Genomic DNA, 22,386 nt, shown 5'->3' with positions numbered 1-22,386 from the left:
AACGTTCGAATAAATTAGAATGGGGAATATTAGGTAAAGGCCACTAGTGTGCCACTTTGAACTTCTTCGTGGCCCTTTTCCCCCACTTCACTAGTTGGGAATGTGGCATATAGGTGAGAGCATGCAAAAATTGTTTACACTATTAATAGTACACTAAATTTATACCAAATTGAAAACGATGGATTTAATTTGGTGAGTATTATGCTCTCTGCCTCAATCCTATTGGACGAATATTTCTTGGACCCCTACATTATTGTAACTTTTTTTTTTTTTAATGTGTGTTTGGTTTTAATCATGTGTTATAGAAATTCACTGATTTCGACTAATTTAAATTAAGGGATAATTTCAGAGACCTCCCTTCAAGTTTCGCTTTATAACACTCACCTCCTCGTGGTTTACGCTATTACGTCTATCTCCCTTATTTTCATTTTCTTGTAACCATTCTTTAAATCTATTTAAAATAAATATAAATTAATTTAGATTTGACATTTTTACCCTTCTATATATTAATTTCTTCATATTAATAAATAAATATTATATATAAAAAAATAACTAATTTAACAAATACTTTAAAAAGTAAATAATCACAAATACATTAATACTATTTTATATATAAAAAAAAAAACTGACCCACCATTTTCACCAAATATTAACTCTTCATCTCCATTTCACCTTTACCAATTCACTTATGATTTTTCCGCACAATAACCCATCATTTTTTGGCAACAATTTCTTCAAAAATCGAAGATAAAAATGAACTCCCCAAGAGAGAAATCCGATAAGAACGATCAATTTTGTTCTAGTTAAACATTTTCACAAGCTAAGAAGAAAAATGATCCAAGAAATAGAGATAAGTAATTGAAAATTAGATCTAAGCTTGCATGAGTGGTCAATAATGGAGGAAGCTATTAGTTTCTCAAAGTAATTGAATTTGTAATTTTGAAAGTGACGACACAATTGTTGATTGCAGCAGTGATGATGATCATCATTTTCTCTAAATACCCACAACTACTCAACGTCCTACCCAACCTCCGAACTCTCCTTGGATAGAAGGGTAAAATTGTCAAATCTAAATTAATTTGTATTTATTTTAAACAGGTTTAAAGAATGGTTACAAGAAAATGAAAATAAGGGAGATAGACGTAATATTGTAAACCACAGGGGGTAGGGGGTGAGTGTTATAGAGAGAAACCTGGAGGGAGGTCTCTGAAATTATCCCTTAAATTAAAGCTTTTTTTAGTATGTTCTTATTTTCTAGTGCTCGAACCTGCAATCTTTACTTAAGAAGAGTTAGAATTTCGAGTCAGTGATTTTGAATTCTAAAATAACAGTTTATTTGGGTTCGTGATAAAATTATTTATACATATAATATTCGGATCAAAACTATTGAATTCTGGCAAATAAATAAATAGACTTATAGCTCTGACCAAGAATAATAACAACTTGCATCACACACCTCGAAGGTTTGACTCGTGTTTTAATTGTGAATGGTATTATGCTTGAAAAAATAGCATCGACTACTCAATTTATTCTATTTGCCCTTCTCGTTTGGCAATTGGGAAGGTATATCCCCATTGGTGCTAACGCTATACTTCTTAAGCTCTTAGTGGTCGTTTAACCGTTGGTTAGGAGCTAAGTTATTCATGTGTATTTTTTGGTTAAACAAGATTTTATTTATAAACATGCTAAGCTATTACATTAGCATGATACTTAATACAGTGTTTGATTTGCAATTTAGAAATTCATATAACTAATATATAATATTAGAAAGAAATCTATATATTATTTTATGCAGAATAGAATATGTACTCCCTCCATCCAACAATAGCTATCCACTATATTAAAAATAGTTGTCCAACAATACTTGTTCAATTTAGAAAATCAAGAGATAATTTGTCTTTTGTGTCGATTTTACCCTTATTATTAAATACTATTATCATCTAACACATATCTCAAAGCATTAAATTTAATAAAGTCAAAAGATAATATAGTAATATTACCTTTATTATTTATCTTTTTAAGGAATGTGTCAAGTCAATAACAGACAACTATTATTTTAGAACATTGGTAAAGTATATATTTAGCAAATGCCTGCAAAAGAATAATAAATGGATAATATCATTTTGCAGATCACAAAGTACATATTCCTTATTCTCGTCGATGCTGAATAATACTAGTATATATTAGCAGTCCTAGGTAGGAATAAATTAGAAGGGAAATAAGTCAAACTTATCATGTCCTACACAAATTGTCCAATTTTGTGCTTGATTCTTAAATGTATACCCTTGCTATTATTAAGAAAGAACTTTGTTGTTGTTCCTTGACAAATCTTTTTTTCTCGAAGAATTTGAACACGTAAAATCCACTTATTTCATGTTGAAAATCCATCAAGGGCAAGGGAAAATATAAAACGATTTGCTACAGAAAGGATTTGAATGGACTAAAAATGTAATGGGGAGCAAAACTGAAAAATTCCGGGGTATAAATTCAAACCTTTTTTCCCAAAATTAAATGCTCATAAATTTGGCCAAACAAATTCTAATTTTTTTCCAAAGAGATTGTGAAATAGGGCATGTTTGTGGACTAAATAGCTTCCACTAAAAAAGGGCATGGTTGTGAAAAAGTGTCTTAATTTGACTGACCACGAAGTTTAAGAAATAACGAGACTTTTAAATCTTATGATCTTAAATTAAAGTTGTGGTACTATTTAAAATTGCATGTAGAATGTTGAACTTGAAAAACATACTCAATATAGAACGAGGCACTCTTTCTAGGACAAACTATAAAGGTTGCCTCTGGGACAAACTAAAAAGGAAAGGAGGACGGAGGGAAGTACTATCTTCCTGTCCCTTTTTCTTGCCAGCAGCTATCTTTCTAGTGAAATTTTTCCACAACTCCATGACGTTAAAATCTTAAACAATATTTTGTATAGACTAAAAGATTTCATCCGGGATAGGACGAATACACGATCTTACTCATCTCCAACACCCATACCCCCCCCCCCCCCTACCAAAACACACACAGGATGAAATATGGTGTTGGACAGAGTACTTCCCATGGGAATATGAAAGTGGACACCTCTAGGATATGGAGCAAAAAGAAAATGATACGCCATATGGGACTAGTACTTGAGAGAACATTTTCTGGAAAAAAAACTAAAGTGAAAAATGGAAAATAAAGCATGATTACAATTTTACACATCAAAAAGGATTAGAATTTTCAAGAAATTGCTTGCTCACTAGGTACATCAGAATGCAAGCAGTGTGATGGAATTTCCTAAGAATATATGACAATAACTAGAAGACAATGCAAAATGACAAGAGGGAGAAATTAAATACATTTATTTATTAAAAAACAGTCTTTATTTTTAGATCTTGTACTCATATTGCACAAAAGAAACAGAATATGAACTGCTATGAACCTATAATAGTTGATCCACATAATCACAAGACTGCAACTAAAGTAGAAGTTGCTTTGGCAAAACTGTATAACGTGAATGGTAATATATACACATTTCTTCAGTAATAAATGGTAGTAGTAATTAGTTAGTGGTTAATAAGATGAAAATGAAGAGAGATATACTTTTTGTGCTTCGTCCCGAACAGACTGCAGGTTGATTTTTATCTCCTTACAGAGTCTGCCTTCAATAAGCCGCACAGGCAACCAAAGCTTAGGTTCAGCATCGACAATGTAGGAGAGAGTTGTATGAAATGATTCGTCCAAAGAATCAAGCTCTTGGTCACCACCTGTCTTGCACTGCATGTTTTCACAACACTAAATAACGTAAGGGCTTCGACAAAACTGTAAACGTATTTGTTGGTAACATGCAATGAAGAATTCACACCTACACTTCAAAAGGAGTATTAGGTCATAGTTGTAAAATTGTTGCAAATCAGCTTTAACTCATGGATTCAGAGAGATGATTTTCAAGATTTACTTTTTCTAAGCTATGTAGACGTCAGCAAAATTATCAACATGGATTTTACCGCCAATTAATCATACATACATTAAGACATTTTAGAAAGAACAGAGACGAGTTCCAATTGTTGCTTCCATTCCATTTTTAACCTCACATTGCAGAGTTTCTACTGAGTTTCTAAGTGCAAATGAATAGCAAGAGGAGAATATATGTTGCAAATTTGCTAGGGAAAAAATAAGAAAAAGCAGAAGGAGAAGTTATCCAAGGAAAAAAATGCACATGAATAATTCTTGGGCAACATCATATGTTGGAATTTCCATATAGACATTAGACACATATTTTCCAGATACAAAACAAAGGATCTGATAGAAGTCGAGTAATAGAAAAAGAGAAGAAAGAACACTATACCTGTTCGATAGACCATTTTCCTTCAAAAATTTTGAAGTCACCTTCTACCATCTTAAACTCAATATCACGCCTCTGACCAGTAGGGAGATCTTCAAGATCTTTCTCATAACAATCAATGACACATTTAGCATTAAATTTGAGCCCAAATGCTAAGTCTTGCTCGCCAATCTATTAAATATTACAATTTAATATCAGATCACTCCAAGATACTAATATCTTGGAAATTCAATAAGTATGTAGGGCATGCCATCTATTGACTGTAAATTAGAGATTCAAATATCAGATAAGAGTGATAATCAACACAAAACTCATGCTTAAAATAAGGAAGTAGCGAAATCAAGAATTTGCCATAAGGAGAAGTATGTTGCCAGTTGTCAAGGAAATATTTAATTCACATTGAATTGAATGTAAACTTTCTTTCTCTTTGTTGGAGTAATGAGTTTCAGATACACACACGCGCACATATTTTTTAAGAAGTAAATTGATTCGTCAATAGCATCTAGAAGATACAACAGGTAAAAGAGTCAACTACTAGTTGGGAATAGGAATAAGTCTAATTTCACCTATTACTTTTCTAGGAGTATTTAGACCTTATCTTTTTTTTTTTTGATGACCTTGGTGTCCAGGTTAGCTTTCGCGCATCTCAACTAATTTCATGGGATACCTGCCACCTCTCATCAGCACCACGTACCAGATAACTCTGTCCACCAAGGCTAGGACAGATGGGAAGAATCATCTAGTGTTTTTTTGTCTCCATTGAGTTTTGAACTTGAGACCTTAGGGTTCTCAACCATTTCATTGACCATTAGGCCATACCCTTAGGTATAGGAGTATTTAGACCTTACCATATATATTTATGTGCAGTAAAAATATAGAAAACTTTTAATATGATTATTAGTATTATTTATATATATGTATATATTTAACTTTTCTTTCACTTTTTTTGTATGATAACGACATGAGTTGACTTAAATGGAGAAACATTGTTAGTGAGGATTCATATAGCTAACTCCAACTTGTTTGGGATTGAGGCGAAGTAGTTGTTGTCCGTGTATGTGTTTTCCTGTGTGAATGTCTGTATTTTGAATGCATAATGTCTCTCTGTGTATGGCCAATTAGTTGTAAATTAAACCGATGATCACAACAACATACCAAGTGTAATCCCACAAGTGGAGACTGGGGAAAGGTAGGATGTACGCAGACCTAACCCCTACCTTTGTAGGGTAGAGAGTTTGTTTTTGGTAGACCCTTGGCACCGAGTCGCAATACCAAAACAGCATAGAAAATTAACACGATGAGTTGGTTTTTATGTTTGGCGCTTTAGTTTCTCTTCGATCTCGTTCTATATTATTTGTTGATAAGCATATCATATACTGTAGTGTAAGCATGTGTGAAGACTTCTTTCTTTTTTTGGTTTGTGATGAGATGCAAGTTGTTAGGGAGTTCTAAATTTTGAACTTGACAAGCTAACATCACCGTTGCACTATTTGACATTTTATGTATTGGTGGTAAGAAGTCAAGTTGATTAGATTTTCATCAGGCAGCGAAGCAACATATGCAATTGTCTAAAACAGGCCTAATGCATGGTCATTGGCAAGCTCAATAGTACCAGCAGTTGCTACTCTTACAACAACTCTTTCAATAGTTTGAATAATTTTAGAAATTTTACAACTATTGAGGGAAAATATTGTGTTGTCAGAAGTTCCTCCGTCTAATATCTTCCAGAAAACAATCAACAATGGCGCACTACCACATCAACGATGAAACTAGTACATCTCTGACAGGATAAATTTCTATAAAAATAAACAATTAAACAGAAAAAACCTGAAGAAGTCGGGCGAAATTGGGTTCCTTCTCAAGCAACTGGCAGACAGCAAGACCAGGGATGAAATCAGCTAATCTTTCATAATCAGTAAGGACTTTCCAAACACTCTGCAAGCTGGCCTTCACAACTACCTTAGATCGAATCCTCCGACGATTCTTCCCCATTTTTTCAATCTCAGTCTCAACGCCGTCCTCCTCCTCATTGCCTTCTTCTCCCGTATCATTCCGAGTATCTCCATCGTCATAATCGTCAACGGTAGCGTTTCCCCCGACGTCTACAGAACACGTGACAGTATCAAGACGATATCTTCTAGAGGTTACGTTAGGGTTTCTGTTGAACCTGAAGGTGAGTGTGGCGGCGGATAAGGCAGTGTTGTGGCGGTGCCGTGCGGCAGCAGCTGCTATGGCTTCGTGACGGTAGAAAATTGAAGATAGGGGGAGTGAAGACGTGGTATTCGTATGCCACCACAACTGGTACTGGACTTGCATTTTGGTTTTTGCCTCGGGGTTGGGCCTCTGCTGTAGTCATATTTTCCATTACTCTATTTGCTTGGCAAAATGTACTATGAACTCTAGGCTCACATGCCAGCCAATTAAAGAATTAACGTGTGTCAAAGATGGTGCTTATGCCTTTTAATTTTAAAGTTGAACAAATAAATACATCTTACCTGGCGTTCTACTTGGCAATCGTGTCTTAGGTTGCATCCTAATGTATGCACTATGAACACATATATTTATTTGTTCAATTTTATATAAATTTAACTGTCTATTTGTGCTCACCTAAAGTTGAAGAACATAAACAACAACTGGAATCAAATTTAAGGGCACGTTTATGTATTACACATTTCTAAGAACTTTAAAATCTTTGTTGATGGTCATCATCTTTTTGAGGTATTAATGGTACTCTTTTTTAAGGTGAAGAAAAAAATTGAAGGTAGGAAAGAAGAAAATGTGGGAGGGGATTACAAAGTAGACAATCAAACTCTCACCAATAAAGTTGAAGTCTAGATAGTCAACCAACTAAGCTACTAAAATTCTCATATTAATGGTGCTCGTAATGCCTTTTAGAAATATTATAAGCATGCTCTAGAGCTGAATGGGGGATGACCAAGATTCACAGTCTTGGGATATGTTCGATATTGAGGAAAACATTTTTTCTAAAAAATATTTTCAATTTTTCTATGTTTGATCGTCTTAATATGCATCGTTCTATTCATCCCTTCACATTAGCAAGGGATAATTTGCCCTCTATTAGCACATGATCATAGAGTCGAAAGCAGACTTATACAAAAGATTCCAACTAATTTGAGATTGACGTAGTTTATTAGCAAGTCCTGTGCAATCTAAAAAAGAGCCTTTAATCTGCTTCATGTCTGTAAAGTTACGTTTATGATCATCAAGGCAATTGAATCCATGTCTATAAGAAGCAGCTTCTATACATGTCAACAGTTATTAACACATAACATGTCAATACATCTACAATTTGAAGACTGCTTTATATTTCTATAAGTTTTCACAGGAAAAGTTAATATACACATACATTGTTCAGAAGCAGCTTTACAGTTTGTTGACAACTTGGGTACTGAAATATACCTTTAACTAGCAACTTACACCTACGAAGTTTTTGTTTCCTCGATTTACAAATGACAATACTTCTTTCAATTGCCACAGTCTTGCTTCCTCTTTGCTTGGCTGCAGCACGGCATCTATGTTCTGAACGAATTTAAATGCTATAGCTATCAGCTCCTAACTTTTTTGATTTTAGTATCAGCAACTTCTCAATCTGGTCAACTTTATTCCACATCCCTTTGTGTTTGTAGGTATGCACACAGAGAGCCATGTGTTGACCCCTATCCTCACTATATGTCAGATTCTAAGGTTATTACATAGGTGGCCAAGTTCAGGTCTTGCATCCATCCATTCTTTGAATGTTAACTCAGCTGGAGAACTGCTGTAGAGATAGGATCTAAATGTGATCAGGAAAAAATATCGCCTGCAAAAAGAAGAGAAATAAAACCGTTAATTTATACAGTTATAAACTTTGCCTGTTCCGCAGCAAAGCACCTTAGATGTAATGTTAATTGGCCATTGCTCTAGGAAAAAGATGGCACCTTTCCATTCCAAGGATGAGGCTAATTGTATAAGACAATATAGCATATGAATGAAGTACGAGCTTCTCAAGGACAAAATCTTTATTCAGTTATTTGGTACTACTCCTAGTCCAATATGTGTTCTGTTATCTGTTTTAGTTTGTCCCGGCTCCAACCACTTTCTAGAAGGAAAAAATTGCCAGTTCTAACAACTTTTCAATATTTTATATGCATTTCTGCTGCACAATAGAAATTTCAGCTTTATCTTAAACAAGCGCCCAAAGAAGGACCTCGAAGATGGTGTAGGGGCAGTATGTTTGTTCCTTGTAAGCTGAGCATATTATGTTCTCTGCTTCTACCTTCCATTTTTATCAACAAACTCTTCATTAAAAAGAGATGGAAGAAAATCAACCTTAAAGCTCTAATGCCCATATCCATAAGATATGCTCGACGTTCTTCATCGTCATCTAATTTCCTTTCCAGCTCCTGTGAATATTGAACTATATCTTCTCCTAAATGACCTGCACCTGCACACCTTTGAAAAATTGAAAAGAAACTGTCAGAGAAAATATTCAGAAGAACAGTGGCTTGCAATTCAGTTGATTTAAACCTTCAAGATCAAACTACTTAGATCAATTCCTACACCTACACCAACACCATATCAAAGTAGAACCATGACTTGAGTCTACTCATAGGTAGCAAATTCAGTTTTTCTGTTAGCTTCGAACTTAAAAAGTTGGTCAGCAATGATATTCCAACTTCCTGCTGTACAAAAAATCATCTCCTCTCTAATGATTTTATTAATTATGAGAAAGTCTCCAGTGCACAAGCAGATCTAAAAAGTAAAAAATTTACAACATACTCCCTCTGTTTCAATTAGTTTGTCTTACTTCCCATTTGAGTCCGTTAAGAAAAGAATGCCTTTTTCCTAATTTGGCAACTCTTTAATTTCAACATTCCACATGACATGTTTATGACCACAAGATTAAAGGGCTTTTTGGTACATTATACATATCTTTACTTAACAACCACAAGATTTCAAAAGTTTTTACCTTCTTAAACTATGTGTCCACTCAACTAGGACAGACAAATGAAACGGAGGGAGTAATATGATTCTCCTCGAACGACACCCAATTTTCTATACAAACTGAATTCTGGAACTTCATCAGTGCACCAAGAAAAAATAAGAAATGAGAGACTATTCCTCAAATTCAATCTATCCCACCGAAAGCTCCCCTATTTCTTTACTTCCACAGCACCCACATGAGTTTTAGTTGAGCAACATTCACATCTCTCTGACTGCTTTCTAAATTTTCAGCTGGAGAGTGCCTCCTTCACTATGTCCAACACCGACCTTTACAGCCCGAGACATCTCAAATCTTACACCACAATCAAGTTGCCAGCAGACAATATAGGAGGAGGCAGTCCACATCTTCACCTTAACAATAGCATATGAAGCACCAACTGACATATGTATCCACCTCTTTTTCAAATTCTTAACCATCAATATTGATCCACTCTGCCAAAAAAGGTACAAAGGAGCCATTTTTTGGTGTTGAGGAATCCATACCAACAAAGAATGGAAAACTAATTCCTCCCTCAACAAAAGCTTATGATAATTGGATTTCTCTCTCCTACTTTCTTGGACTCTAAGATAACTATTCTCCAGCGACTCTTGCTGGCCAACGTTTGGCTTGGTAGCTCAGTTTTTCACCCACTGTTATCTCTAACAAACTTCTTCCTCACTCTCTTCTCATTTTTTCTGCTCAGATTTTCCTCTCACCACCAGCAACGGGACTTGGTACGAATGGGTAGAAAGAATTTGCAACATGATGAAACGTTCAACTTTGAGCTCAAATACCATGAGGTGGCACTGTAGTATCCTTGAGGGACCATTGAAAGACGGGGGAAATTATGATTAGGAAGTGGAATACCAAGGAGAAACTTGCAGACCTCTACTGCACCAGGAAATTTAATGTGAAGGGACGATACATGAGCATCCTGTCGCTTCAGGGGAATGAAAGATCGGTCCTAATAATTCCTGAGTTGGCCTTGAATGCTGGTTGGAATGATATAGCATTTAAGATAGAGAGGTTTATTAAATGCTCCAACCTACTGATCAATGCAGAGCCTTTCAGAGCTTATAAGGAGGATTATCCTTACGCCAGAGTGGTACATGAAAGCAAATGGCAGTATAATACACTTAAAGAGTCCACAGTTGCAGCGGGTCGATGAGATATTCGCATTGGAGCCATGGGGGATAAAGGGTAATGGCTTGCTCAATAGATGCATAGTTGGGCATTTTGGACAGGAGATCGCAGAGAAAGTTACACTAGCAGGTATTAGAAGATGGTGCTCTCTTACATGGAAGGCAGTTTTTGAGGTCAATATCTAAATGGGCAGAGAATATGTTTCTTTTCGAATTCCGGAACAGAAATATGGTGGAGCAGACACTAAAGAAGGAGTGAAGATGAAAAAGGGGAAAGATGCGACTTGAGTGGTGGAATCCAACAGTCGGTTATTCTCCAATCTCTCAAAACAATGATACCACATGGATTAGGGATTTGGGCATTCCACTTCATCTATGGTCGCAGAAGATTTTCTCAGAAGTGTGGAATCTTTGTGGAAGATGGGTGTTTCCACTGAAGAGGAAACAAAACTCAAAAACACCTTAAGTGGCAAGAATCCAAATCATAGGAGATGGCCGGAGCTTCCCCAGTGAGGTAACGATAGAAATAGATGACTTTAAATTCCATATCCCTATTTTAGTCGAGAGAGATGTCCGATTCTGGAAACGCTCTAGCTGATAGGTTTTGGCGAAGAAACTGCTGGTTCAAAGCTTTCAACAGACCTTAGGGAAAAGACGTGCTTTATGACATAAAAAAAGGTACTGCAAACATGGGTATACAATGTGCAGCTAATAAAGAGCATGTGGAGAGCTCAAGAAAGGGGATTTTGGGGCTGACAGAGCAGACTAAGTCATTTTCAGTGACTTAAATCCAAACATCTGGATGAAAGTTTCGACCAAATTTTAGTCGAATAAATAACGCAAACAACACTCACAGTATTTTCTTCATCAGTGACAAAAACACAGGGGTCGACGCAAGCAGAACTCCTGAACCTGGGGGAGAAAATAACAGAGCCTGGCCTGCAAGGCTCGAAACGTGCAAATACCATGACTTAACTATGATGGGTGATACTCTAAAGGAGGGGAAGAAAATAGTGAAAGATCAACATAACTCAATGGCTATCCAAGAAGGAAAAGAGATTGACAAATGGGTATTGGAAGATGCAGAACCTATTCAACAACATCAAAATTGCTACCAGACAAGTAGATGGATGCAACAATTTGGGTGCACCAAAATTTGATTAAAATGGGCAAAATTTTTGGGGTAGATTTTCAAGGACACGAGGAAGAAGATAGCAGGAAGCCCAGAGAAATGGAAGCCGAGGTTTCTATCAAGAGGTCTAGATACAAAGGAGTTCACGAACTAAGGGTACTGCTTTTGATGTCAAGTTCAACTGTTCAAGAATGATGGGAAGAGGAACAAGGGAAAGGGTGGAAATTGTTTTAATGAAGATCAATTTGATGTCATGGAATGTCAGGGGGCTTAATAATAAGGATAAAAGAAAAGTAGTAAAGAGCCTGATACACAAATGGAATGGCTGATATCATTTGTCTTCAGGAAACAAAATTAGAAGGGAATGTAAGGGAGATCATTGAAGAGATTCGGAGGAGTAGATGGGTGAGATTTGTCTACTTAGAAGCTAGTGGTACAGGGTATACTCATGTTATAGGATAGTAAAATTTGGAGAGCGACCTCTTTCCAAATTGGTTCATATACCTTAACTTGCAAGTTTGAGACACTCTTACAAGACTTTGAGAATCACATAACAAGGGTATATGCACCAATTTGCAGATATGAAAGGGAAAATGTTTGGGAAGAGATGGCAGCAGCTAGGTTCTTGATGGGTGGTCCCTGGTTGTTTGTGGGGATTTCAACATCACAAGATTTCCTTCTGAAATGAATTGTTGGAGGAGATCTCCATCTATGTTATACAGGATGTGAAATTGATCGATCCTCAACTGAAAAGGGGGCTCTTTCACTTGGTTCAAAGAAGATAATCACATGATTGTTTCCAGAATTGACAGAATACTTATATCAGAAAAGGGGGACGATAGTTTCAGCAATATCAAACTTCTACAGAGAAGAGTGGGATGACAGGTTCAGCAATATCAAACTTCTACAGAGTAGAGTAAGATGGCAGGTTCAGCAATATCAAACTTCTACAGAGAAGAGTGGAATGATAGGTCAGCAATATCAAACTTCTACAGAGAATTGACTATGATAGTATGGGTCTCTGGGAACAGAACAAATCTTATTTCAAATTTGAGAATTGGTGGTTGAGCACGGAAGGTTGTGGACAGAAAAAGAAAATGGTGAATGTCTTTTGAGGTTGCAAGGCAAGTCTAATTATATTCTAGCTTGCAATCTCAAAGCACTTAAAGGCAAGCTAAAGGACTGGAGAAGTATACCAAAAAATAAATGGTTCTCTACCAAAGAAGAAACCCATCCTTAAATACAAATAAGTACCTCATGGTACACCAAAAAGATATTAAAGATAAGAAACTATTCTTCAAATGTACAAAATCAGGCTCACTTCCTTCAAAAGCTCTTGTAGTTCTCTCTCCATACTACCCACATTAAAGCCAATGAAGCAATATAACATGCCCTATGTCTTCTCTTCTGCCATCTAAAACCCCAACTGAATACAACATCCTTCACCGTACCCAGCATAGTCCAAAACCAAACCATCTCAGAATCTTCAACCAAAGTTGCGAAGCTATCTGGCAATGCAATAGAAGTCAGTCCACATCCTTTCCTGTATTTTTGCACATGAAACACCAACACAATTGCTCCACTTCCTCAAGTTTTAGACAGTCAGAATCGCTCGTTAACCATGCAAAAAAAATACATCTTTCTCGACGCTGTTGGGGATCCAAATGGACAGGTTTGTAAGATTTGTACATCTTTACAAAGCAACTTGCCATAGTAAGACGACTTTACCGGTAAAAGAGCACCCTTCCCTAAGCCTTATAACCTAGACAACTCACCACTGCTCCCACTCTATATCTCCCTCTTATCTTGGAGTAATTAGTTTACCCAATTCCCCTAATATGCACATATCTTAATAAGCATTAAACGATATTTTTGACTCACTAATTGTCTTCACCCAATAAAGTCAGAAAAGTTCAGTCACTAGTTCCTTTTACTGTTGAATAGAGATTCCTAATTGAATCTAATGATACTTGAAAATTTTATGGTATGAGAAGTTTATGGAATCTATGCCCTCAACCAATCTCCTGTGTAGTATTCAGGAAGCTGGACTGCTAAAGGAAGCTAGAAGAAACCCATGCATTTATGGATTAAATAGAGGATGTGTACCTTTCTATCACAGCGTCAACGTCTGTCTTGCTCTCGGGGCCATGCACAAGAACCCTAGTGAGGCTTAATATGTCCCGATAGTCACCCATTTTCCGTGCCTCTTCATCAGAAATTTGAACATTGAAATTCTCTAGAGGTGAACAAGGAAGACCAGTACTTTCAAATGGTCGATGAATATCCAATGACAATTTAGCCTCAGCTTCAAGCCTTAAACAAATAATAGCCATTGCATAAGCAATCCCTCCAAATCCTGTGTGTGATACAAAAAGGTAAGATCCTGCAGCGCTGTTTAGAGAAAAAAAAAACAATTAGTTTAATTTTCCTTCTAATGAGAACATAGAAAAGGAAGTCACTGATTAACAACTCTCAAATAAATTCTTCATCGACACAGGTAAAAAAATTATCACTAGAAAGACATCTTATATCCTTTGGCAATCAAAATCACACTGCACCTGACACAGTAAAGACTTTTCCTCTGGATTCGGAGAGAGAAATTATCACTAGAAAGACATCTTATACCCTTTGGCAATCAAAATCACACTACACCTGACACAGAATAGACTTTTTCGCTGTGTTCAGGGTGAGAATAGTAAAAGAAGAAGTATGTTATAACATTTATCTTATCAAAGAACGAACGATTAAATCTTCTCAAACACCAAATCAAGCCAGACAACTTTAGGAATGGAGCTTTTGCGCCATTAACTAGTATAAATTGGCAGTAACAAGTTAATGATAGTTCGATTAAGATTCCTAAACTCACAACAACATAACTAGTGGTTGGGGGGGGGGGATGTACGCAAACCTTACCTCTACCTTTGCGGGGTAGAGAGGATGTTTCCTATCAAAATTACTAAGCTCTAATTTTTTCGTGAATTACTAAGCTCACGAAAAAATTAGTATAGCAGGGCATATCCTATTATATCCAATTGGACATTCTCTGAGATATTTAGAGTTTCTGAGACGAGCAATTCCACAAACATGAGTTTTACTTCTAGTTCTAACGCCATCTGTCAATGTCATGGTGATGGCTGCAGAAGGACAAGAAGCTATCCAACTTTCATATACAATCAATGAATTATGCCTCAGTTCGAATATGCCAACTTTTCCCTCACAAAAACAGCTAGTGAAAAGAAAAAAATCCCCACACCATGCAAAGCGAAGCCCGGTATTTAAGTGGAGAAGGGTAGAGGGGCGGGCCCATTATCCACCGAGTTTAGAAGGCTGTGATTGGTCCAAAGGGCGGGTCACAGACGGATTTCTCGGTTATCAAAAAAAAACAGCTAGTGAAAATTTGAATGACCTCTCTCAGAAGTTGAAGACATTTAAATGTTCTGCAAAGTATGTGCTGACACTTACTCGTCTTTACAGTATTGGATAGCATCAATATCGGAAGACAGGGCATCTTTCTCTCTAGTCAACGGTATCCTCCTATAGGTTATGTCATACCCTTCATACTTCAGGCTTGCATATACCTCAGCAGGAGTCTTAACATCATCCACAAATATGTTTTCCCAATATCCAATGATACTAACTTGATTTGAAGTCGGGTTAAACTCTTCACGATGCAGAAGCATCCTACCACCAGATTGTCTAATCTCACATTGAATGTCATCTTTTAACCGTGCCTCCAAGTGTTCCACCTGTGGGGAAAATGAAGTTAAATAGATAATAAAATCATCATAACCATTGTTTGAAGGGGTAATTTGATTGACTGACCAATGAACCAGTGATTCCAACATGCTTCAAGGATTCAACAGGCTTGTTCAATTCTCTAAGAACAAAGGGTGTTCCATTAATATAAACAACAGCCTCTTCTCTCAGATCAGTTAAAATTACTCTTTTAGCAAATCTTTCTTTTGACGCCTGGTTTGCACCAAGGTAAGTCAACATCTCCTTTGCACCAGCAATTGTAGGTGTTGCCATGCTATAAATGGGGTATCCATCAACCTAAAAAGGATGAGAAATTCAGTAAGAATTTCAAGTTTTAGCCATTAAAATAAAACTCAAAATTCACAAATTTGTAGATCTATGCATATTCACTACAAAATTTATGTTCGTAGCCTCTATCTCTCTCCAATCAGTGTATTATACTCTTCCAATACAAGGTCATATAAGTGCATTGCACATGCAACATTTGCAAATGTGAACAAATCTACCCTATACAATTAGGTAAAAGTTGAATATTTTGTCTATTTATTCTACGACCTGAATTCTGCCTGATTAGACGGATAGAGTCCAAGCTGTGATAATTTGGGCTATGGAGATTTTTATTGAGATCTATAATGGTAGGGGAGGGATAAACGAATCCTCTACTGAATCGTCAAGTGAATGGGGGTAGAATACTTCAGACTTCTTTATTTGGCCCATTCTTTATACACTGCTTTGGTAAGGTTTGACTAGCAATTTTTTTGTACTTTCCATTGTTGTTGACTGTCTCTTCTGTAATATTCGTAAGGATAGTAATTTTCTGCTTACCTGATCTTTCTGTGCTGTTGTTTTTTGTTTCTGCCTTTACATTAGTTCTCTAATAGCAGCAGAGTGATAAGCCAGCCCCATATTGCATCGCTGATTGGGGTACTATACTTTGGACTTTGTTTGACCCGATTTTCGTACACTGCTCTGTTTAGTCTTGCCTAGCAGCTTTTCATACTCTCCCTTGTTGTTCACAGCCTCTTTTGTATTCATTTTCTACATAACTGCTTCTCTGTTTTCCATTCAGGGTTTACTTATTGTTTAGTGCTTTCATTTCCTAGTATTCTAAGATTCTGGTTGGGAAAAGTAGCAATCTTCTATAATAAAAAAAAAACAGGCAGAATCATGAATTATCTTCTCTAATAGTAGCAGAGGGATAAACCAGTCCCATACTGCATCACTGATTGGGGTACAATACTTTCTTCTTTGTTTGACCCAATTTTCGTACACTGCTCTGGTTAGTCTTGCCTGACAGCTTTTTATACTCTCCCTTGTCGTTGACAACCTCTTTTGTACTCATCTTCTACATACCTGCTTCTCTGTTTTCCATTCAGGGTTTACTTATTGTTTTTCATATCCTAATATTCTAAGATTCCGGTTGAGAAAACTAGCAATCTTCTATAACAAAACCAGGCAAAAACATGCCTTATCTTCTCTCTTTTTTTTTTTGTTTTTTTTTTTGTTTCTTGTTTGTTGTTTTGTGGGTATATTCTTCTCTCCAATTTCCTGTGTGTATGCATTTCATCAGAGTTTTCATACTCACATTTTTGCATTTGATCCTAATTTTTTCAAGTCTATTTATGTATTATTGGTCTCGCGCATTATAGGCAACAAAAAAAACTATGTTAACATAATACTCTATATATTATTGTATACTATTTTTTATTTTTAAATGGAAAAAAACATTTACCATACACATAAATATACTGTATGCTAAATTTGTCTCAAAGCATTATTACTCTATCTAGTTGAAAATAGTTGTTTGCCATATAAAAATTGGCTTCAAAATCTATGTGATGAAAATCTTGTGTGTGGATGATAAAGGCCTGTGTTGTAAATGGTACAATACATTTCTCTTGGAAACCCTAACACAAGTATAACTATCTCCATATTAGGCATGTGAAATCAAAATTCAGCTTCTCTTATCGTCCTGACAATAGTGGAAACTTAACATACCCTGTAAACATGAGGAGCACCATGAATTTGTATGTGACTGGAAGTTCTTTGGCCAGGAAAGAAGTACATCTTGAGAATAGACCCTTTACCAAGAACAGAGCCATTCCGATCTTTCACAATAGCTTCCATAACAGCATCTCCATGTTGTGACTCATGTGGAGCTCTTAGTTCCTCCTGTACAAACAATTATAACAGAATCAAATCGAGCTTCAAAAGAATCCATAACCATGAGACAGACAGATGACAGAGGCATTACAGGGATGGTAAAGAATCTCCCAGGCCGTAATCTGATTGACCACTTCATTGCTTGAACCTCTGGCCTCTGGTGCAGCCAATCTTTGAATGTCATCCTCGATTCTCCTTGTCCACAAAATCCATCAAATGCTTCGCTACCAAGATATGCAGCAAAAGCAATCAAACGAAAATATCGTTCCAAGTATTCAGCACCACGATTTAGTGCTACTCTTCTTTCTCTAGGCTCATTATGCTGCTGATTAAACAACTTCCTGTATTGCAAGACTGCTTGGCGTATGTTCTGCAGAGCTGAACATCGATCAATAATAGCATCTAAGGCCTCTCGGCATTCCACCCCATTATCAAATAATCTTGTTATTTTCCAGAGCAATAGGATGTCATTTATCCCAAATGCATCATTGGTGTGTGTTTGAGGTCTACTTTTCAATACTAAAGATGCAGGTGGATGGGATTGGCCTTCACTTTCATCACTGCTTGACATATCACCATCTAAATCAGGATTTGATGCATCATGCAATACTCTAATTGGTCTCCCACGATCAATACGTAATTTCAAAAGGCATGCAGTTACAGTTCCAGTAGTAGTCCTCCCTATACCCATCTGTATTCGCAGAAAAAGTAAATCAGCATCATCTGTTTGGAGCCAAATGTCTCGGAAAATACAAGTAAATCGAAGAAGAAGAAGAAGAAAAAGAAGAATAGATACTAAGTTACCTGGCAATTAAAGACAAAAGCAGTATCCTTGGAAGCAGATGCTATATTAAAAGACAATACATCGAAGTCAGAACTTCTGGGAGCTTTGCCATCAGTGATAGGAACACGAGCATACTTTATAGGAAAACCATCAGCCTCCAAGCACTTAAAGACCTCCACAGGAGTTTGAACTGCATCAGAGCTCACATGTTCCCAAGCATCAAATATTTGACCGTCATCAGTTTCATGAATAACCATTATTGCTCCTTGATAACGTTCAGCTTCTCGCATAATGTCATCCTTTAATCTAGCTTCCATTTTTTCCACTCTTTCACGATCGATGCCCTATATTCATTTAGTTGTAACTAGCCAGTTTAATAATCATAACTCAAAATCATAAGACGAGTCAAGACCCTAAAGCAAATCCACTTAAAAGAAGGAAATATCTTGTATTTTCAGCAAACTTTGTAACACAAGAAGCCCTTGCATTAGAAATGAAAATATTGTACACCGAAGAAAACAAAATAAGGCTTTTAAGATACAGAACAGGAACTTTAACAACTTCCAAATAAAAGATAAAATAGTTACTGAAACACATGCGTAATTCAATAGAGAACTACCTGTACCATTTGAAATCTATCAAAATCAGCTTGGAACAAATTCCAGTTTATGCAATCTGATTATTCGGTACAAAGGAAGTACTGATTAGATTGTCTTCTTTGATAAATTAATATCAGCCAAAGGTTCAAAAAAGGGACTTAAAGCAAAGATATTTGCACTAAGTTCTACTCCCTCCGTGTCAATTTAAGTACCTTAATTTGACTAGGCACGGAGTTAAAGAAAATAAGGGAGACTTTTGAATCTTATGGTTCTAAACTAAACATGTGTACACTGTACCAAAATACCCTTTGAATCTTGTGGTCTTAAGCATGCCAAATAGGATTTTGGAATAAAAGCGTTGCTAAATATAGAAAATATCATTGTTTTCTCAACAGACCAATAAAGAAAGTAAGACACATAAATTGAAACAGCGGGAGTGTATTGAGATCTCATCGGATTTAATATCAATAAGAATATCTTCTAAAATTAATAACATGTGACACAAGAAATTGCAAGAACTTTTAAAAAGGTAGTAAGACAAAAAATTAAAATCATACAGAAGCTCCATGATCTACTTTTCTTGATTTTCATGTGAAAAGAAAAAGAAAGAAAGAAGCTGCATTCCTCCAAACAGAGAAAACCAAAAGGAAGAGGAACGGCTTCTGACAGCATAATAGAAGTCTAAAATATGGATTCAAGTAAGAGTCTTAGAAATGAGTATCCGAGACAAGTGTGGATCTGATACAGGTCAATTCAATTTTTATCGTTTTTAACATGCCTGTTTTAAAAGATCCATATTATGATACGATACAATGTCACACACATTTGGCAATGATACGTCAATGCAAAATGAAGGGTTTATGCATCATCAGCAGTAACAAGATCTGACATAAGTTATTTATCTAAAATTTGCATGAAATTGCATTCATACCGTGTATTCAAGCATATTTTTATAGGGCCTTTCAACCTCACGGAGTACAAATGGTTTTCCGTTGATGTAGATAACAGGTTCTTCTCTCATATTGTGCCAGAAAACTGGACGCCCACCTTTGGAGCTACCAATCCTTTGAATTACAGATCGAATCCCACTGACAGTTGGATTTGCAACACCATATACAGGAAATCCTGGAATTTCTCTAAAGTTAGGAGCGCCTTCTAATATTTCTGGCAAGCCAGGATGTTGACAGCCAGGGCAGTGGTCACTCTTAAGAACAGTTTGCGGTCCGAGAACCTCTCCGTTCCTCAAAGCAGCTACTTGCCCCATCTCAGAAGGGCGATCATCAGTAGAGTCAACTAATTTAGCAAGAGAAGGTTCCAGGCTCACATAGCCGAGTGCTCCCATTGGGTCTCTCCTTAGCAACCTGCAGCCAAATCTAGCATATAAGTCTTCCAATAATGCACGATTCCTTCGGGATTTTACAGGGGGAAAAAACATCTCTTAAAAGCACATACAAGTGTTCACAAAGTTCTATAAACACCAATCCAATGTCAAGAATCATAAACTAGTGTATGTAGTAATATCTTTTTCAATACAAACCATCATCCACAGAGATGAGATGTTATAAGGAAGCCTTCATTACATTAGAAAAATTTAACTAAATCAGAACACCAACCACATATGGGAAGTAACTAGATCAATGCATCACATAGTAGAGACAACTGACTTACTAAACTTGAGAGGCTCTCAAAGTTCAGATCCACAAGTTCAAAGAGATGTTTCTACCTGTTCTCTCCAAATACCAATCCCCAAGCCCCAAACCAAATAACTTAAAAAGGAACTAAGATGGGACAAATTGAACAAACTTAGTGATTGCATAGATTTTCTTTTTTTTTTATAAGATAAGTGGTATAAATAACAGCATCAGGAAGATGCATAATTTACAAGATATGGCATTTGAGCTTACAAAAAAATCTCTAGCAAAGAAAAATATATTAGATTTTCTTGAGAAACATTAAAGTTAATTTTCTCCATATAATATTGGTGGTTTAGAATATTTAAATATTTAATGAACAAGTAGATTGCATGGCTGCTAGGGTGATCAGATGCCCTTCGACAACTGAACTGAACATCAGTTTAGTATATGGAGATTAGACTTCAATTTTGGCCAAATTATGTTCACATTCTGGAGGCATCTCTTTAATTTCTCACATACATATAAGACGGTTCAAATTCTGTAAACTTATGAAAGTTTATAAAGCCTAAAACAAGTGTATATAATACACATGAATCAGTGACAAAATACTGACATGAAAAAATGATGCAAGATAACCACCTGAAAGAGTCGGTTGCAGCAGTAATATTTATGTGTCGAAAAAAAATCAGAGTAAAAACAATAATCAGAATAACTACGACAAAAGTGCAACATAAAATCATGTAAGGAAAGCACTTTAAACATAATAGCAGAATATTTTATCCTTACCTGCGGATTATACTATATAACTCCGGTCTTGCTTTCATCCAATCACTAAAGCTGCAATGAGCAGAGGACCCAGCAAAAAGTGCATCTCGTTGTGTATAGAGATATACAGCAAAACATATGAGGAAGTAATATCTTTCTAGGTACTCCACAAAAAATGAAAGTGCTGCCTCTCTCTTCATCTCATCAGGTTGGCGCAAAATGCTATTGCGATATATGGCAATAGCTTCACGTAGGTTCTGCATGTAGATCCATGTATTAAATTAAAAAATTGCATCATAATTTTTTATCTCAGACCCACACGAAAAGAAACTGCAAAATTTCAAGCATTCTAAAATGAGATGAAATAAAAGGGATGATAGAAAGATTCTTCATGAGTTGTTCTCATCAGAAGAAGCATATCATGCCAACAAGAAGACAGAATAGAAGATTGTGCGGAAAAAATAACCAAATGCAAAACGTAGTAGAAGCAAAACATTTTCTCACACATAATAAACCCCTACCTGCATAGAGGAACATTTGTCTATGACCTTATCCACTTGTCTTTTGCCTTCAACACCACCCTATAAAGCACAACTCCAGTCAATATTAGATCAACAAAATGCCAAATCTGCTAAAATTATTGAAATAGAAAGTTATTGTTTTGCTACCTCTAATACTCGAATCAAGCTTCTAATTACAGTATATTCCCCTCTACGGATTGCCTCCTCTGAGTTTGCTAATGTGTCATTCAGATTGGAGATGCAGTCAGAAACTCTACCAATGGAATTGCTCCTCGGAATTCCTGTTAGATGAAAACATCTCAAGTAACATTTCCAGAAGATTTAAACATAAAACTGATGAGAATTAAAAGAGTGATTCATGCAGACCCTGCAGGACAGACAGGTTTTGTGATTTAGCTTTTAGATCAAGTGCTGGCAATCTACCTTCACAGTTTCTTGTTTTTGAGGAAATAAAGTAATAAAATTGTATTCATGAAGGGCAAACAATTGACAGTATACGAGTATACACAAAAAGTAGAAAGATTTACAAGAAGATAAGACTTTGTACAAACAATAGTACATCACCTAATCATCTATACAAAT

The 22,386-nt window shown here is 36.1% G+C and overlaps 2 protein-coding genes across 2 annotated transcripts in view; both read right to left on the bottom strand.

Annotated features, from left to right (window-relative positions):
- Positions 1-3,458: 3,458 nt before the first annotated feature.
- On the bottom strand, positions 3,459-6,698 carry LOC125865913 (uncharacterized). The gene is made up of 3 exons (XM_049546177.1): positions 6,152-6,698; positions 4,328-4,495; positions 3,459-3,756 (listed from the first exon to the last, which is right to left on the bottom strand). Exons 1-3 carry the CDS (start codon positions 6,638-6,640, stop codon positions 3,553-3,555), a joined length of 861 nt encoding a protein of 286 aa, XP_049402134.1. The 5' UTR covers positions 6,641-6,698; the 3' UTR covers positions 3,459-3,552.
- Positions 6,699-7,974: 1,276 nt separating this feature from the next.
- LOC125865781 (uncharacterized) overlaps positions 7,975-22,386 on the bottom strand; it is a 28,320-nt gene continuing 13,908 nt past the window's right edge. The window contains exons 8-19 of the mRNA XM_049546032.1: positions 21,952-22,085; positions 21,805-21,864; positions 21,305-21,540; positions 19,816-20,245; positions 18,306-18,629; positions 17,593-18,192; positions 17,337-17,510; positions 15,405-15,635; positions 15,045-15,328; positions 13,689-13,973; positions 8,654-8,776; positions 7,975-8,144 (exon numbers count right to left, since the gene is read on the bottom strand). Of these exons, the coding sequence (XP_049401989.1) occupies positions 8,018-8,144; positions 8,654-8,776; positions 13,689-13,973; positions 15,045-15,328; positions 15,405-15,635; positions 17,337-17,510; positions 17,593-18,192; positions 18,306-18,629; positions 19,816-20,245; positions 21,305-21,540; positions 21,805-21,864; positions 21,952-22,085 (3,008 nt within the window). The 3' untranslated portion in view covers positions 7,975-8,017. The remainder of the gene's footprint in view (positions 8,145-8,653; positions 8,777-13,688; positions 13,974-15,044; positions 15,329-15,404; positions 15,636-17,336; positions 17,511-17,592; positions 18,193-18,305; positions 18,630-19,815; positions 20,246-21,304; positions 21,541-21,804; positions 21,865-21,951; positions 22,086-22,386) is intronic.

Source organism: Solanum stenotomum, chromosome 1 (genome assembly GCF_019186545.1).
Source record: "Solanum stenotomum isolate F172 chromosome 1, ASM1918654v1, whole genome shotgun sequence".
Classification (NCBI taxonomy): Eukaryota; Viridiplantae; Streptophyta; class Magnoliopsida; order Solanales; family Solanaceae; genus Solanum; species Solanum stenotomum.
The sequence above is the reverse complement of the archived record's forward strand: the minus strand, read 5'-3'. Positions and strand labels throughout refer to the sequence as shown.

Bases quoted from the DNA above. Each gene is read 5' to 3' on its own strand.
- LOC125865913 (XM_049546177.1), bottom strand. From the start codon at position 6,640: ATGCAAGTCCAGTACCAGTTGTGGTGGCATACGAATACCACGTCTTCA. The intron at 4,496-6,151 runs GTTTTTTCTGTT...AATATTTAATAG, and splicing joins ATTTCGCCCGACTTCTTCAG to ATTGGCGAGCAAGACTTAGC. The intron at 3,757-4,327 runs GTATAGTGTTCT...GAAAACATGCAG, and splicing joins GAAAATGGTCTATCGAACAG to TGCAAGACAGGTGGTGACCA.